Here is an 18,408-nt window from a genome sequence, read left to right as displayed (position 1 = left end):
GGCTGGGTCTACAGTAATGGAAGAAGAGAGCCCATGCGTGTCTTGACTGTATCCTTAGCAGAGGTAGTAATGATATCTGACAGTATCAGGTTTTGGAGGGATCAGGGGGAAAAGGCTGCACTCTACTGAGAATGTGCCTTTTCATGCCACCAGAAAAAGCTAAATATGCTAGAAAATTTAAAGGGGAAAAAAAGAAAGACAGAAAGAAAGAAGAGGGACCTGTCAGCCCCTATTCCAGTTTGAATGACTCTCTCTCACTAGTTGAGTCCTCTGCAGAATTTCACTGGCTGCTTTCCAGCCTGTTGATTTGTGCCCTGCTGGCACACTGGCTCTTTGTGCACAGTGCTACCTATCCTCCCAGAAGAGCCAGCTTTACAGGGCAGGAACCATGTGCAGAGGACTGGCAGCAAGCCCTGGTGCTGCCAGCATTTCCCCAGCCCACAGGCACCAGAGAAGAGAGGACTGGTGAATCTGGATGTGGATGTGAAGTATAGGAGGGGAGACCTCAAGAACCAAGTGGAAGTGGAGAAGCACTAAGAGGGGACCAGTGGCCAGAGAATAGAGGAAATAAGAGTTTTCAAAAAGTTGTGGGAGCAAAGAATAAAGATAGTTGGAGGAGACTTTAGGGAGGTAAGGGCAACAAGGGACTGGAGGGAAGTAATGGAGGATGAACATTCCCTAAAGGAAGAACAGAGGAGAGCTAGAGCATATGGAGACCAAAGGGGCTGCAATCATTTGCTCCCCTCTCCTTCCAGAGCAAGCTCTCAAGCCCAAGGATTCAGTCTCAGAACTCTTTTGCAAAATCCACTCCTAAAATGTTTGCTTCACCCTTCCCTGCTGCCCAGCTCGCTTGCTGAGATTCCCTCCATAGCTCCCGCAACAGAAAGCAGCAGTGCATGTGTGGGTACCTTCAACCTCCTGATGGCCACAGCTCCACACAAGGACATTGGAGGTGCTCTTTGTGTTGTTGTTTTTTTGGGGTTTTTTTTTTGTTTTTTGGTTTTTTAACACTGATGATGTTAGAAGAATGTAAGCATTGACAAGTTGTGCTCTGGGAAATACAAGAAGTCAGGTTGCCTGGGCAACCCCTGCTTGGCCTCCTGGCATGAAGGCACGATGATGCAGCCTTTAATAACATGATTACGACCTATTTTTTCCACAGGGCATAGGATGGACGAATCAGTGCATAGGATGGACGATGATGTGGGAATGAAGCTGTTGTCTGTTCCTCATTTGTTGCAGAATTTGGAAGGTGTGTAGTGAATGAGGCAGAGGATTGCAGAAGGAAAGAGGACAGTGTTGGGGAAAAGAAGCTGAACACCTCCTGAAGAGCTGTACTCATTCTCCCGGTCTGTCAGGGATGTTCTTGTATGATGATGATTTCCCTGGAATCAGGCCCTTTCAGTGCTGTCACTAATCACAGTTTCTTCAGCGTCTGTCTCTAGTGTGTAATTCTGGGGCTTGATTTGCAGAAAGATGGGAGCTTTATATTAACACCTAAAAGGGATATTGCTGCACGATTTTTGCTCATTCCGGACACAAATCCCCTCTATTTTATCTCCCTGCCTGCAAAACAGGAGTAATCTTTGCCCTTACTCTTACAAGAAGGTGATAGAGATAATTTCATTTGCATTTATGAAATACATGTATATTCTGACAGCACTGTAGGAATGTCTCTAAAGAAATATATGATTTTTTTGTACTCACTGGGAAGTTTGGATAATGAGGCTGAGGGGTATGTGTTGAATGGGAAAGGCAGAGACCCCTTTAACACGTGCCCTTTGGATGACTGCAGTGAACATTCTGAGGGGAAAACTAATGTGTGATCATCTAAATGCTGTATCATAACGCACATGAGCAACTGAAGATTGCAACAGCAACCTTATATCTGACTTTTCAATCTTTTTTGAATGTAATTAGAAATACAGGATTGAAATAAATAATTGCTTAGCTGTTATAGTCTTAGAGTTATAGAGTTGCTCTCATGAAAAGAAGTTCATTTTAAATGCTGTTAGTATTTATGTCCAGTGCTTTTGTTAGAAGGCCATTCCAGTCTCCATATCACACTTGTACTGCAGGTACATTTTAGCATTCAATTCAAATACACTATAGCTGTCTGGGTTAGTTCTTTTTTCCCTTTCCCAATTGCTTCTGTCTGTGCGTATCTTAAATCTCTTTTTCCTCATGCTATATGAGAAGACAGCAGCCCTGTTCCTGTACTGAGATGAAGTTCTCCTCTATTTCCTCTCCTTTTATAAATGGGCTTGCCAGAGCTTTCGTTTCTCAAATATTGATGACTAGAATTGTGAAAGAATTCCAGTATTTATTTCATTGTCTGAATTGCAAATACATCATGGCTGCATTAAACTGATGCCATATAGTCACTTGTGTTCAAGTAGTAGATAACCAAATCCAACACAGGTTTTGCTTATCTTCCACCAGAAACATTTCCCCTTAATTACTGAGAATTTTGCCTTGTGTTTCACATTTTCACTTGCTTTTGCCCACACACTGGATCTTAAGCTCACCCAGTTCCCTCTGAAGGCCCATTTGCACTGTCCTTACCTTTGATAGTAAGGTGGTGCCTCACTTTGTCACCAGCAGACTTTATTGGTACATTTCTGAGGTGTTTTGCCAAGCTCCCTACACAGGTTATTAAACAAGATTTATTTTTTTTAAATAAGACAGGTCATCCCACTACTGATGTCCTGCCATCCAGTTATGATTTCTATTTTTCTATCCTGTATTGCTCTCTACCCATCAGTCAGTATTTTCTTACCTCATAATTTCTGTATATGACTTGAGAGCTGGACAAAAGTCCTGGAAGATATAAAAAAAACTTTGTACCAGTAATTCTGCCTGCCTGAGAGTAGACTGCTTCGTCTCTGTTTTGGACTGGTCCACCTCCTGCTGCAGAGCTGTCATGCTTCAGGGATTGATTGAGTCTCTCTGCTAGGCTTCCATAGATCTCTTCATGTTCAAAGAGCTACTGACAATATCTTTTGGCAGCCAGGAAAATCCGGCAGAAGTCCATCACCACAGGACACTTGTCATTTTGGACATAATTTTTCAGCGGCTTGATTTGGGCTTTTGTCTGTTTTGTCTATGCCAAGTGATGCAGAGATGGGTGGTTTCATCTGAAGGCTTTAAAGATACTTTCTGATTTTGAAAGGCATGCTCCTGTAATGCAGAGGGTCCCATGAGATTTCAGCAGCGTTGTGAGTTGGAAGCTGGTAGGGTTCCCCCTCCCATGAGACTTTTAAAGTCTGCCAGTGAGTAGTTCTAATTTCCACTGAGATATGAAGAGTTAGCTTGTTGACAGTTCTCCTACCGAGTCCCTGAATAGAAAGTCGTAGAGTGTGTGTGGGCTTTGGAGTATGGGAAAACTTATTAGGGGCTTCTGAATAAATGGTTAGAAATATTTTTCTATTCCACACTCTCCCTTTTGGTAAACCAAAAATGAAACGTTTATTGCAAATTCCTTCTGTACTAATGACTTCAATGTAAAATCAAAGAGTAAACTGGGTGTACAGGGAGTTTTTCTGGTGTTAGTCCTGAGAGAGCAATAGCTTGCTTCCATGAGGTTTTAATAGGCTTTTAATATCTTAACTTTGACCTATGAAATCAGTCAAGCTGGGAGCTGTCACTCTCCTGATGCTCATCAAAGTCAGTCAGAGCAGGTCCTTTCAGGAAGGCCACCTCCAAAGAGAGCAGGTCACTTACGTGAGAGCCGCTTCTGTAGCTGATGATTTTTTTGCAAGTCACATAGCTTATTTGTTCCTATTGGAATGATATTTTGGTTATTGCAAGTCATTGATTTTGCAGTGCAGTGGGGATTTTTGGTGAGTATCTCACTGGTATTCATAGAAACAAAGGAGGGAGAAAGCCATCAGAAAGATGGATTGTGTTGGAGACTTGGAGACAAGTCATTCATCTAAAGCCGGTGACTTAGATTTGGAGTTTTAATATCGTAGAGGGATGGAGGCATAAATAGCTGGTAGAGTCATAAGGCTCTCTATAAAAAGCCAGGTTCTGTTTGCTTTCTTTGGTGTAAGGTTTGAGGCCAGATTCTTTTTTCCCTTTTTTTTTTCCTTTTTTTCCCTTCCCTCCCTTCCCCCCCCCCGCCCCTTTTTTTAATGCTTGTAATGCTGCTACATCTGTAATTGAGTCATTTTTGTATAATGCTGTGATGTATCCATGGAATTAAACCTCCATGAGAGCTGAAGCATGGGTCCACTGCCTGAAGATTGCTCCATGAGTAGGGTAGAGAAGGGGTGAACTCCCCTGTCATGTCTGATCCTCACTGCAGCTGACACAGGAGGTGTTTGACAGTTCACATAACCAAGTGAGCCTTTGCTTGAGGGCAGAACAGCAGTTCAGTGAAAAAACACTGATGGGAACTAGTTCAGAAGTTGGGGGGAGGCCTGAGTGCACGTGAGAAGGATACGCGACAGTAAACAAAGTACACATGGATTATAGGAGCCCCTGATGTATGAACAAAGCAGGAGGGGAGGGCAAAATAATGTTTGGTTCCAAAGAAAAGCCTAGCCAATTTGAATGTTGCTTCTCTGAATTTTTTATTAAGTTGTGGCTCAAAACAGCATGTATTTTTACAAGTAAGTCTGCTCTCTGTCCTAAAAGAAAAAAGCAAAAATCTCTCTGAGAAACAAATAAACAAGAAACCATATCAGATTATGAAAACCTGAAGAATATTGAGTATGCACCTTCTGCTGACCGAGGATGAGATGTTTTACATTATAGGCCAGAACTGGTCATTCGTAGTTTGCGAGTGAACCCTTTTGCCCACATGAAATCTGTGCAATATGTGTTGTTCAGGTAGTGACTTTCATTGTTGCCCTTCAGCTGAAATAATAAACACCCAGCAGCCTTTCAAAACCCTTGTGCTTCTTCTAGTGCTTGCTTTGACTTTTTTTGCTGTAGAAGGTTTGGCCTGGGCTCAGTCATGGGCTTTACAATAACATTTTATCTAACTGCTTCCATTGTTCTGAATTATTTTGTTCCCACTTATTCCTTCCTAGAATCTTGCTACAAGAATTATTTTGACCTTTTTCTTTGAGATTAGGTTCCATTTTTTTTATTGCTTATATTTTAATATGGCCCTGATCCATTGCTGAGCCTGAAGAGGGCTTTTGTAATACAAGTATTAATTTAGCCAATTTCTTCTTTTGCTCTACCTTAGTTTTTCTGCTTTTGTGGGCTTCATACTGGATAGATTCTGGGCAGAAATGGCCATTATCAGGTTGCTAGGAAAGTAGTATAGCAATATTCTGCTTAAGTACAATCACTAACAATAAATACCCTTTTGCTGCTTTTGTCGGAAGCCTTCACAGTAGTTGTTCTAGAGAGAAGTCCAGGAGTGACCTGTGAGCTCAAGTATTTGCATGTAAATGGTGTTTGCTTGATTTATTATTTTTGCAATACACTTTTCAAATAATAGCTGGCAAATGTGGTTTTTTATTTAGTTTGTAAATTCAGGTGACTTTTTTTTTTTTAAACTTCCTCCCCCCCAGCTTGCTTTTATTTTCTCCTGTCTTGCATGTCTTTAGGAGGTTGCTATTCAGCAGAGTAAGGCAGAGGTCAGGGCAGGCCAGTGTGGGCGACTGAGGACACCCGAGCTCATTGTGTATGCACGAAGAGAACACGTGCACCCTTCACCACAGGGCCATGCTGCTGCCTTTGAAACACAGTCAGGCTAGAAAGCAGCAGTGAAAGCCTTTACCCCTAAAAACAGACCTAGTCTGTGCTCCTGGAGGGCATTATTTTTGTGATGCTTCTTTATAGCTACAGCTTCTCCTGCTTTTATTGGACTTGTGCTCACTGATCTGGTAGCTTGGAAACAGTGGCTGTTTTGGCATGCTTAGGTAGGTGTTCAAGCTCTAACTTAATGCTAAGTGGGAAATAAGCAGTGCCCTTCATCATCGTCCTCTACCAACAAGGGTATCAGACACAACATTTGTAAGGCTTTGTGTGTTATTTCAGCATTGCAAAGAAAAGTTCACTTGAAGCTGCCCAGCACTGAAAGGACATGGTGGGGTTTTAGTTCTGAAATGCAAAGACAGCACAGTTGCTGATTTAAGGAAATGTCTTAATATTCTGGACATCCATCAGAAAAAATTTAAATATTTCAAAAGGGAATGGAGTGGAAGATGGATGAGCTGACATAATGTCCTAGCCACTTCATTCTGAAACTTGCATTTGAACAAACTTCAAAAGATTATCCATGAAAAATGAGTTTGAGCTCCAGTCCTTTCCATGGCTTTTTAGGTATGCATTGCACAAAGGGAGCAGAGCCTGTAGCTGCACGAGTGCAGTCCTCCCTGAGGAGGGGTTTAAAAATTACCAGAATCCTGAAGTTCTTCAAGAAGTTTGCTATCATGCTTGTTGAGGTCAAGCTCCATACTGCTCCCACTTTACATACACATTTTTAACTGGGAGAAGGTTTGGAGTATGAAGGTGTTCTTAGTTCTTTGCCCCAAGAAGATGAAAGGAAGCCTGGAAGAAAAGGAGGAACCTATGCTGGACTTTAGGCAGGCAGTTCAGCATTTTTATGGTTCCTGTTAATGTAATCAATAGTGTTCTGCTCTCCAGAATATCCCCCAGAATATCTTAGTTCACAAGTAAATCTTCTCCTTCTCATTCTCCTCAGAGAAATGATAATTCTGATTTGGTTTGTTTCAGAGCTGGAAAAGGAAATCACCAGGAGACCGAAGAAAGTCTGCATTGTTAAAGTGGTGGGAACAAGGAACCTGTGGAAAAACATCGTAGTGTTGTGTGTGAACTCGTAAGTCCAGTCTCTTTGTTTCGATAGTTGTGTGGTCAGTGAACTGGAGCAGCAATGGGAAGTGATGAGGGACCTCCACTACTTCCTACTGTGGGACCCTTCACTAACATCTCTGATAAATGATCCTGGAAAAACACCAGCTCTTGCAGGGATCTATATTTTTTATGGCAAACGTGGACGAGCTCATTGACTGTTTCAGGCAGCAGAGCTGCATCCTCTCAGGTGCCATGCTGCAACTGCATTGCTGTCACCAGTGGTCTCCTGTGGCCACATGCTGAGAGCTGCTCATGCATGCAGGCATCTGCTTGGCATCCCAGGTGGGAGTTTTGAAACTGTTTATGCCCCAGGAGTGCAGGTTCAAGTTGTTTATGTCTGATAGGGCTGTGTTGCAGAGGAAAATGCTGCTTGGCAGTAGATACAAGTTGCTCCCTCATATAACAGCTGTGCTTGGTGGGTCTTCAAAGTCAGATTACAAACTGCCTCGGCACTCCCAAATTATTGCAGAGGGTCACAGGGAGAATGTGCTGTCTCCAACAGAACAATGTGATGCTTGCCTCCTAAGGCTTCAGGACATGCTCATGTGGGCAAAAACAAGCATCAGCCTGAGGGGTTTGCAGGTTATAGGCTCTGAGACCTTCTGTCCAGAACTGAACACCCTATAAAGAGGAAATACATTGGCTTCCAAATTCTGGAAGGGCACCAGCAGTGCATTTTCTAATTTTTCCAATTTGTAAAATGCCCATTTGAATTTTTCGTGGGGTTTTTTTCAAAGGGTAGGTGAGGATGGAGAAGACTGGGAATCCCCCTTCTCTGCTAGGTTTCAAAGCATGGAGCTCTCTTGTGGCTTTTTCTTCCTCAAGTCAGGGCACTACTCTGCAGCCCTCGCTCCTATTAGCAGGCTTATGGATCAGTCAACACCCAGAGAGGACAGCCCCTGTGCTGGGCAAATAGTCACCCAGGAGCACACAGACTTCAGGGGTCAGTCTCCAGTGTTATTTGTTGCAGAACCAACTCTGGTTTTACAAGGCTTGTGTCTCTCTTCCACCCACCAGTGAGGGACTCCCTCTGTTCTGAAAGAGAGCTTTCTCCTTAGGCTCACCACGTACGTTTAATAGACAGTGTTAAATGTATTTGTGAAAACTGTTTATATGGGGAATTCTCCCCTTCTCCCTCACCCACATTATTTGCATATTTGGAAATTCCCTAAATCAGAACTAGGCAGTCCAAAGAATAACTTCTGGCATTAGCACATGGAGGCTGTTTGCCATCCAAGCAGAGCATGAAGCAGATGTACGTCTCAGGAAATAGATTTCATGTTTGTTTTTAAGGGGTGAAAAGAAAATATTTAATTTTACTTCTGTTATTCCTGTTAGACAGGGCTGTGCTGAATTTTTAGTACACAGAGAAGGAACCTTTTGCAGGGAACAAAAAGAAATTAAGAGAGACAAGGATTTAGTTTTAAAAGTAACTATTCTGAGCTGCTCACCAAGTTAAGAGAATAGAGTAATTCTTAGGGAACAGGCTGGAAAGCAAAGTCCAGATGATTCAATAATTTAATTTATAGATCATGGCCTCAATAGAAACTTCTGCAATTGTGTTTGCATGCATAGAAAAGAAAGACAGAAGAAAAGCTGGTTAACTCTGCCCTTTTATTACTGCTGTTTTGCTGATTAATATTTCTCTAATGGGAGGAGTCAGTAATTGAAAGCAAATGCCATTTTTGTGTAACAGCAAGCACTTGTATTAGGTTTTTATCAAGGGCAGGGTGTTTGGTATTGAGGGTGGGGTTTTGAACTAGAGCATTGATTCACAAGTTTGCAAGAGAACCTCCTCAGACCCTGGGCTGTCATGTACTCAGCAACTACATTCCAGCCACCCCCAACCCCCCAGTTCTTTCTTATTCTTATTTTGATATCCAGTTTACACTAACAGAGCTTCAAATTCCTGACCTTCAGGAGGATAGAAGTGTATCAGTGTAATGTACCTGCCATTCTTTTTTTTTCTTTTTTTTCTTTTTTTTTTTTTTTAACCTGGATCTGTGCCTCCCACTCTCTCAGACACTGTTAATTTGTGCCATGAGATTTGTCTTGTGTAAGTGCCAGGGACAGGAGGTTCTTCCTGGCAGAGGTACTTGAGCTGTGATGGGTGCAGTTGAGAGCATTGACCTCTCTCCTGTTGCACCTCTGCTGCTATTTTGTACCGCATCAGGGGTGATGCTGGGCCTTCTCTTCTGACTTTTGTACCTCCAGCCCCCTTCTCTTTCCTCCTTTTTCTTTTTTTTTTTTTTTCTTTCCCATTTTTGGAGGCACAAGGTGAGACAGGAGAAAGAAGTGTGAAATGCAATGGTGAGATGTTGATCAGTGGCATCTCCAACTTTTTAAAGAGGAGGAGACATATTGCTATGAAGGGTGGTATTAACGTATAGACTGAAGTAGAGCTTATTGTTTTATAAGTGCAATAATCATTGCAGCACATACAACTTCGAATATTCCTTTCTCAGGGGCTTTCAGTTTTACAGGCTAGCTTGGGAAGTGAGGAGTAATGCTGGTGTTTAGTATGACCAAATGCCATAGGCGGGTGGGTGTTCCTGGTGTTTTGCTGTCCAAGCACAGAGGCTATGTTGACACAGCAGTGCTGGCTCTGTAGCTGTCAGCAGGTGCACTGGGAACAGAGAGTTGCGCTCTTCTGGGAACGGGATTTCTCAAATACAATGGGAAAACCTATCATGCACTAGGAGTTCTTGTAAAGTTCCCCATGCCTTGATCATTCCATGAGCAGCAGCTATATGAATAAAGTCAGCAAATATTTGGTTGAATAAATTTTTTTTGCTTTTGCTTCTTTTTATCAATGCTTATTTTCACAGTAGCACCTAGGGATAGGTTTCTTAACTTAAGGTGTTGCATTCCTGCATTAATGCCTCCCCACACTGAATTACACTGCAGTGTGTGTTCTGCCCTCTCAGCAATGGTCTCTCTTGCCCTCTGCTGTTTCCCCCAGGCTGACTGGCTATGGCATACACCACTGTTTTGCAAAAAGCATGATGGGGCATGAGGCGAAGATGGCGATTACCCACAACTTCTATGCGGACTACTACACCATGGCTGGGATTGCCCTGGCATCCTGCCTGGCCATGTGCCCTGTGGTCGGGTTCCTGGGGAGGAGAGGAGGACTCCTGCTCTTCATGATACTTACAGCTCTGGCATCACTTCTGCAGCTGGGTCTTCTCAACTGTAAGTTGGAGATGAGAGCTTTTCAGGACCACACAAGCCTGACATGCAAATAAGGGACTAGGAAATACTAGCATTTCCTTTGCCTTTCCAGACTTGTCATGTTATACACCTGCATAGTTTTAGAATCTGAATTTGTTTGAAGGTTTCCCCAAACACTTGTTTCTCAGGCTCATTAACAAAAGGCATTGTATTCTGGATGATTCCCATGGTGAAGTTTATTGAGTGTTGGTGCTGTATCTGGGGTAGTCACCAAGAAAACAAGAAACCCTTTCAATTTTATTTTAGTGAAATAGCCCCCAGGGAAAGAGCTGTATAGAGATGGAGAAAGGAAAATTTTCTCACTCGAGTCTGCTTCTCAAGTGGCCTCTAAACCATGCAGAAGTTAGAGCAGAAGGTGTATGTCCTCTGCCTGCTCTTAGTATCTTGCTATGAACAAGTAATATGCAGGAAATCGTGCAGCTGGAAGACCCCACTTTTAACACACTATGTATGTTCGTGTGAATGTATACACATGATTTCGGGAAGGGACACAGCATTTCAAATGGGTTGTTCCTGTGAAAAGTGAGTGTGTCCTACCTCTTCCTTTGCAGGTAGTAACTTTTGTCTGGCCCTTTTGAGCTGCTTTAGCTATTAAAACTGCTATAGAAATAGTCCCTTTCCTTTTTCGATTTTATTTCATTCTCTTTTTTTTGTTGGTTGAGGAGGTTGAACTTGATGAATCAGAGAGGTGTTGAAGCAGAGGGAATGTGGGATGTGCTTTGCCACTCTCACAGTTGCCAATCATTAGCCCTCTGTCCCATTAAACCCCACCCCAAGGAAGGGGGAAGAGGATTGAGACATACTTTGGACAAACTGGATGTGAGACGAACACCAGTACACTGCTTATTGCTGGTTTTTATTTCAAAGTTTAGAAATAATTGAGGGCCTTAATAAGAAAGAGCTTTTTGCATTGAGGATGGAAAGTTTTCACATTCTTACACACTGAAGGCAGCTCCGAGCCAACAGGAATTGTTCATATTTACAGACTGTGTTTCCTGGAGGCATTTACTAAGTTAACCTTTAGCAAACAAGCTATTTGTGGGAGTGTAGGAGGGAAACAGGGAACCTCTTTCATGACATGGAGGAAACTCCAGCATCGTGTGTGTTTGCTCCCAGCTTGGCACAGATGTTTACATTCCCTTTGAGCACATAATTACCATGTCCAGCAATCCCAGCTGAGAGTGGGAGAAGTCCCATGGCTGTTCCTTATCATGTCTGTTGATGGACCGAGCCCATTCATGTGCAGATTCATGCTGTGCATGTGTGCAACCTCCCAAAACTCCATCTGGGGGTGTCCATCAGGGTCTCTACACTGAATTTGTCAAATTTTTGTTTTGAGGACAAAAGATGTTTGCAGAGGCTGTTAATAAACACACACTTTCTTAGTTGAGAGACAATGTGTCAAAGCCTACAGTCTGCTCCAGAGCCACAAAAATCTGGTTGAATCTTTTCAAAATTGAGGGAGGTTGGAGGCAATACCCTGTAGGACTCATTACAACCTTTTCCATAACAGGTTAAGTGGGTTTGTGAGCCAAGTTGCCAAAACTAAGATCAGGCATGGCTTTAGGTGCTTTGTGCTACATTGGTGCTCTCAGTGCAGTGTCATTGTCAGCTTTTCTGACTCCACTCTTTTGTTTGTGAGAAGAGGGAAAGGCAGCCTCGGACTTCAGAACAGCTCTCCACACTCTTAACCGTGGCCACCTCTTCCTCAGAAGAACAAGACGTTGTTTGGAGAGAAGCAGTGACCCCTCTTTATTATGGAATCTGTCACGGCATCTTGCATGTTTTAATTTAGCATAATTTAGGTGTAATTGGAAAATGAAATCAGAATTTGAGAACGGTGTGAGAGAAAGAGAGAGGAGTATTCTCTACCAGCTACAAACCTGCAGCAGACCTTGAATGTCTCCTTATTTGACCCCTCCTTTGGACTCTGGAGTGTCACCTGGGAAGTCACAGAATCATGGTGGGAGATGACCAGCAGAGCTGTGCCCAGCTTGTGCTGATGCCTTTCCCCTTGCTGCCCAGTGCTGCTGTGTGCTCCTGTGTGGTTAGAATTGATGTCTAGTGTGACACATGGACCATCAGCTCTTGGTTTTGGAGAGGAATAGGTATTCCAGCACTCTGACAGCACTGATGCCCAGGTTTTGCTCTCTAACCCGAGAGCTTCTGTTGGCCATTCCCTCAGGGCTGCAGCAGGAGGGCATTTTCTGCTCTCCCCCTTCATTAACAACAAAGAGGCCTTTGTGTTAGTCCCAGTGGTAATTCTAGGGCTTTTAAACATGCTTTACTGCTGGTTTGTTATCACTGTCTCATTAGCATGCTGCCTTCCAGCTGAGATGTGCCTGGAAACAGCATGTCCTATCTGGTGGCCAGGGAAAAATGTGACAGTTTTGACATGGGAAAGAATTGGAAGTCAGAGGGTGGGGCTAGGGTGGTATGTGGGATTTACCTGTTGTTTTTTTTTTTTTTCTTTCAGATAAATTAACATATAACAACCATATGTTCTTGTTGTTTTGGTTTTTTTTTTCCTTTTCTCTTTTTTATCTTTCTCTGATTTCCATGGTCTTGGATCCAGTGATTGGAAAATACAGTCAACTTCCAGACTCAGGTATGGTTTACAGACAAATCTGCATCATGTGGGAAGCACTCCCCTAGGAACGGGTAGATCCAAAAGGCCTGGGCCAAAGCACCCAGAGCAGAGCTGCTGCCACAAAGGGGTGCAGGGGGAAAGTCCACTTGTCCACTTCTGTGCAGTTCCTTGAGACCCCACTCACAGGCATGTCTGCTCATTTATGTGCAGCCTCTTCATGTAGCATCCCTTCCACATAGGCTCACCTCTGCAGGTCAAGAGAGGGTGCAGAGGTCCCCCAGGGTTTGACATACAGGGTAAGGTTTTCTCAGGAAGTCCCCTTCTGAGAAGCAGCATTCCCAGTTCAGGAATCTCAGAGATAGATAGATAGATAGATAGATAGATAGATAGATAGATAGATAGATAGATAGATATTTTTTTTCCCCAGGAAAGAAAAGGTGACTAAAATACCTTAGGGATGCTTTTGGTAGGGGGACCTAAACACCTTAAAAAATACTTTCCCAAGCTTAAGAACTGTAAGAGCAATGCAGTGACAAACTACAGGGGAACAAAATTTACCTTTGTGTATCAGATTTGATGGATCTGTCCTTGCCCAGCTTTTCCAATGTCTGTTCTGCTGAGCACTCATGACTGCCTGAGGGGGTCAATGGTGTAGCCTCACCCACTATGCAAGAGTGACCAGAGACCCCTGGTTTGCAAGGTGCTGTGCTCACATCCTTATCAGCTGGCAGAATTTGCTCTCTCCCCCAGACTTGGGATGCATTGCAGAAAGGCCTTAGCCCTGAGCAGGCTGTAGTACATTTCAAAAGATATAACCAAAGAACTCCCAAATCCCTTTTGCTCTCCTGACAGCTGATATATTCAGCAAGAACAAAAGCAGGTGTTAATTTTCATTGGATCCAACCCAGACAGTATGCCTGCTTGGGACTGCACACAGCAGTTCTTTCTTTGGGCAGGCCTTGGGAAATGTGTGTAGAAAGGTGCGGGAGCATTGGCTGCAAAGTTCCAGTCCTTTCCCCAGTGCTCCTGTCAGGCATGATGTGTTCCCTTTGTATGGTGCAATAGTGTCTGTGAGTGATGTGGCCTCCTCGCTGGCCAGGACAGGCCACATGAGCTTGTACAACCCTGGTCAGAGATGCCACCCCTGCCCACAGAAGGTGGAGAGCAGGGGTCAAGTGAAAGATGTACTGTCATCATGGCCAGAGACAGTTTCCTTGAGCTTTGTTTAGATTTACTGGGGTTTCTGCAAGTGTTTGATAGACACTGTTTGCTCTGGAAACCTCGCTGCCATCCGGCCGTGAAATGATTGAGCAAACAGCCCTGACTTGAGGGAGTGCTTCACCGTCCTTGGCATCGGCTGTTCTTGCCCAGAGTTGTCTAGCTGGGAGTTACAACAGAGTTTGCAGACTGATTACATGCAGAGGCTTAGCACAGAGATGGGAGCACTTCTAGTTCTTTCCCCTCTTGTCCTGGAAGCCTCTCCAGTGCCCAAGCCCCACTCTACAAGATGTTTGGCAGCTTGAGAAATGCTGCCTGCCTCCACTTGTCTATCAAAAATGAGAGGGAAGAGGCTGGTGCCTAAAAGATTGCCCAAAGATTTGTTTTTTCATGACTTTTACTTTTTCTGCAGTGGCTGAGCATAAAAAAAGTCAGAGATCACTACCATTTTTGGCATGATGTTATGGTTTTGTTCATGTGTGTTTGTATCTCAGATGCATGGGGAGTAGATTTTATAAATACCAGTTCTAAATTAGTATTACAAAATTACTCAAATTCTTGTTGAGGGAGAAGAGTAATACAAACTTTTTAAATTGTTTTCTTCCTTAGAAGTTTTACCTCATTCTTACTTTTTATGAACACACTTGTCTTGCCAGGTATGAGTGACAGCGTCAAAGACAAATTCTCTGTTGCGTTTTCCATCGTGGGTATGTTTTCTTCGCATGCTGTTGGAAGCCTCAGCGTGTTCTTCTGTGCTGAAATCACACCCACAGTAATCAGGTGAGACTTTGGAGCCCCCCTCAAAAGATGGGGACAATATTATCCTCATTTAATTGATCATGGGCTGTGTAACTTAACACATTGTATGGGAGGGGAAGGCTCGCGTAGTTGGAGACCTGACAGCGACTTAAGGGCTGCCTTTTACAGTAGCTGCAGTCAGCCTGTGCCAGTAAATGCATGTCTGTGTATAGAGAGGCTTTGTTTTCCATGGCTCCACCTTGTGTCCCATCGTGGTGATGATCAGCAGGCCTGGCAGCACATGAATTGCAGCTTGGTAGGGATCTTAAATACTCAGCTGAACCAGTCTGTGTGGTTGAACATTGTCATTGCTTCACCAGCCCTGCGGGATTTGTTCAAGCAGCAATCGGATGAGTCCGCATCTTGATATTAAAGGAGAAGTTCCATGGCTGTGCAGAGGAGAACATAGGTGCCAGCAATCCCCGCCTCTATAGAGCAGGTTAACCAGGACAGCTGCAGGGGTGCTTCAGTGGAAGGGAGGTGTTGAAACATGTGATGTATATGCTTTTGGTGCACAGAGGTCCTCTGTAAGCCATTTATTGCAGATAAAGCTGTCTTTCTCTTCACATGGAGACCTAGCTTAGCAGAGGCTCAAAGTTTTTCTGAAGAGGAGCGCTTTCATCCTGGGAAATAGGAGAAATTAGACAAATGATCTTTGTTGGAGAGTTTCCTATAACACATCTTTGTATGGTCAGGGGTTTGTATCATTTTATACACGCAGTGTTATCTTTCACAGCACAAAGGTTGTGCTTCTGTGTTCTGGATTATGCTTTCAGCAATGCCACAGCAATTCAGGAGCTTGCTCTGACTTCGCTGAATTTCCCAGGAATGTAGGTCATGTGGGTGGGAGGGAGAGAGAGTGGAGGAAAGAGGATACTTTTTTTATTTGTGCCCTCCAAATTATATGCCTTTTCAATAACTTTGCAGAAATATTATTGCAAAACTGTCATCTGAGAAGCCAGAGTCTCCTTGCTCCATGGTCTTTTTCTTCAGGCTATCTAAATTTGTGGATGTATTTTACGGATAACATTATTTCCACAGGAAAAGGTAGTGTGAGGAGTGAGATTATACAGCAGCCTGAAACACTAACAGCTATTTGTTTATGTTTGTGTCTATCAGTTTGGTGTTTTTATGCCTTTTTAATTTTCTCCTTATCTCTGTCTGAAAGACACACAGATAAGGAATTGACCATGTCAGCCAGAAGAGAACATGCCAAGTAGGGTCAGATGTGCAGTCTGAACGTAGCAAGCTTTTTTCCCTTAAATCACTTCTGTTGCTACCAGGACAGAGGCAAAATCCTGGCTGGGAGATGAAATTCTGCTTCCCCTGGCTCTGCTGGGTGACATCAGGCAAGTGACAACAGCTAGATATCCCTCAGGGTCCCTGTTTATTTATAGAAATTATGACACTCTGCACTGCTTTGTGATCCTACCACCACGATAAGATCCAACTCAGGATTGTAATTAGGAGGTGTAGCTCAGGACAGTGCATAAATCTGTCTCATGCAGAGGTGTGCTTAAGCTGCCTTCTTTCTTGCCTTTTGGTCGGATCTGGCTACTCCCTCATAGCCTGCTCTCCAAAATGCCACTCTGCAAGCCCTTTGGGGTTTGGAACTAGATGATCTTAAGGTCTCTTCCAAACAAAACCATTGTATAATATTAATATACTTTTGGTTGGATCTCAAGGAACGTTCAGGAAAAGGAAGGCAAAGAGAGCACTGGGTTTGTCTCTGGGTTTCCCAGATCGAATCCATTGTCTACAAATCCCTGAGAGCGGAAAGCAGCATTGCCATTACCTGGGGTAGCAGTGGCATGATAGCAAACCCACAGCACCCATCCATCTCTGCTGCTGTGGTGTTGAGATGAGCAGCTCCAGGAGGAGAACAGCCAGATCTTCATCACCAAGAAGTGACAGCTGCTCCAGCAACATGTATTCCACACCATCACATGTCACGGAGAGGTCCTTCTGATTTGTGCATGCACCCCAGTCTCCTGGCAGTAGGCAGGGGGGCTTCATCAGGAGCTACACTTCTTTGTACCCAGGACTTCAGTACAGGCCTCCATCCAAATGCTGAATTAAAGCACCAAGTGTCACTGATATTCCATGTGAAATAATCTTCACACCACTACAGCCTGCATGTCTACTTAATCGGAATAGGCTAAACAAAATACAGCCTGTCCTCTCCTCATCCTCCACATACTCAGTTACTGTCAAGTGGAAGATAGTTCTTGCTTTTCCTCCCAGTGTCCTGTTTCTGTGCCCTCACAGCCAGAGTGGGTAGCAGTGGCTGAATTAGTCTTTTCGCATCAGTAGCTGCCCCAAGCCAAATTTCCAGTTGTTGAAGAAACTTTCCTGTCTGACCACCCAGGAGCCACTGGGCAGTCACATTCACTCAGAGGATCTGCACCAGTTCACAGCCTCTCGACTTGGGGTCCTGCCCCCCGGAGCCCAATCTGCAGCTGACACCACATCTTGCCCACCCAGCTACCTGCACTGAATGTATTGCTCAACACAGTGGGATGCAGAGCTGTTTATTGGGACCTGAATAAGGCCTGGCTTCTTCTCAAAGGTGGTGCTTGCTCCATGAGGCCAAGGGTATCCTGGTGTATTACTTGAATCTCTGGCCTAGGACCAAGTGCACAAAATATCCTTTATGTACAGGCAGGGAAAAGTTGTGGAGGTTTTCAGGGACTGACTTTAAGAAGTGGCTGAGCTGGAAAACCTGGTCTGATTTCAGTGCTGACCCTGCTTCTTGCAGGAGGCTGGACCAGATGCTTGCCCAAAGCCTCCTTTAGCCTGGGCACTTCCCTGGCTTGCTTGTACTCTGAGCCATGTTGTGTGTTGACCCATTTGCTCAATGCAGACATGGCTGTCTGAAGATGGGATTAACAATTCTCTGCTCTCCTGACGAGTGCTGAGAAGGACAAGACCCTTCCCTTAGCCATGGAAGGTGATTAAGGTGAATCCTTAGCAAGGATGTCTTGCTGCTCTCTGGTAAACACTGAGGTAGCAAGCAAGGAAATTCTACCCCATGAACAAGCACTACCTTTCTGAGGACAGAATTTTGAACCAAGGTCCCTTTGTGATTTGCCCACATAGGTTAGAACCATAAACCTCGTGCAAACCATCCCTCCCCAGTGTCAGTGGGTGAGCAGGGGTTGGGAAGGTGGCCCTGATCAATCATCCATGGGGGTCATGCCATAGGAAAGCCTCCCACGGCAGCCACTGGCAGGCAGAGATGTGAGGGAGAAATCTGGGACTCGCTGTGGGTGCCAGCAGCCCTCGCACTCCCTCTCCAGGCTCCACTCTGCATCTGGAGAGAGTTTGAAGTACAGATACTGGCCCTTGCCATGGAATTCCCCGTGCTGAGGAGGAGCAATGCCCCAAAGCACTCAGAATGTTTTTCTTTTCTACCTGCTGCCCCTTGTCACCTGCAAAGACAGCGTGAATCATGCGGGTGCTGCTTCTCTTGCACTGTACCTGATTTCCTGATGTGCACAGAAACAACAAAAAATTCCTGACAGTATTTTCAGTTTTCTCTGTTATTTCTTCCCTTCACATTTTCACATCTGCAGTGTAATTAAACCTTAAAGACAACCCTTTTTAGGACACACACCAAAATGTATTTTCAAGCCTTCTTCTGCCAGGTTTTGATGGCACTGGAAAAAGTAATGCCCACTCTAATTACTGACGTCATATGGAAAAACTTTTTTCCTCCCTTCAAATCTGAA

At 44.1% G+C, this 18,408-nt stretch overlaps 1 protein-coding gene across 3 annotated transcripts in view; it reads left to right on the top strand.

The window, feature by feature from the left end:
* SLC22A23 (solute carrier family 22 member 23) overlaps positions 1-18,408 on the top strand; it is a 110,561-nt gene that overhangs the window by 86,074 nt on the left and 6,079 nt on the right. The window contains exons 6-10 of one of the 3 annotated variants that reach the window (XM_066187416.1): positions 1,163-1,252; positions 6,700-6,802; positions 9,800-10,032; positions 12,647-12,679; positions 14,536-14,659. In XM_066187416.1, the coding sequence (XP_066043513.1) occupies positions 1,163-1,252; positions 6,700-6,802; positions 9,800-10,032; positions 12,647-12,679; positions 14,536-14,659 (583 nt within the window). Of the gene's footprint in view, positions 1-1,162; positions 1,253-6,699; positions 6,803-9,799; positions 10,033-12,646; positions 12,680-14,535; positions 14,664-18,408 lie in introns of those variants that run through there. The other 2 variants (XM_066187425.1, XM_066187434.1) reach the window with 2 other exon arrangements.

This window comes from Chamaea fasciata, unplaced genomic scaffold, assembly GCF_029207755.1.
Source record: "Chamaea fasciata isolate MVZ Bird 193981 ecotype frontalis unplaced genomic scaffold, bChaFas1.0.hap1 SCAF_1, whole genome shotgun sequence".
Lineage (NCBI taxonomy): Eukaryota > Metazoa > Chordata > Aves > Passeriformes > Sylviidae > Chamaea > Chamaea fasciata.
This window is presented reverse-complemented; position numbering and strand designations above follow the sequence as displayed.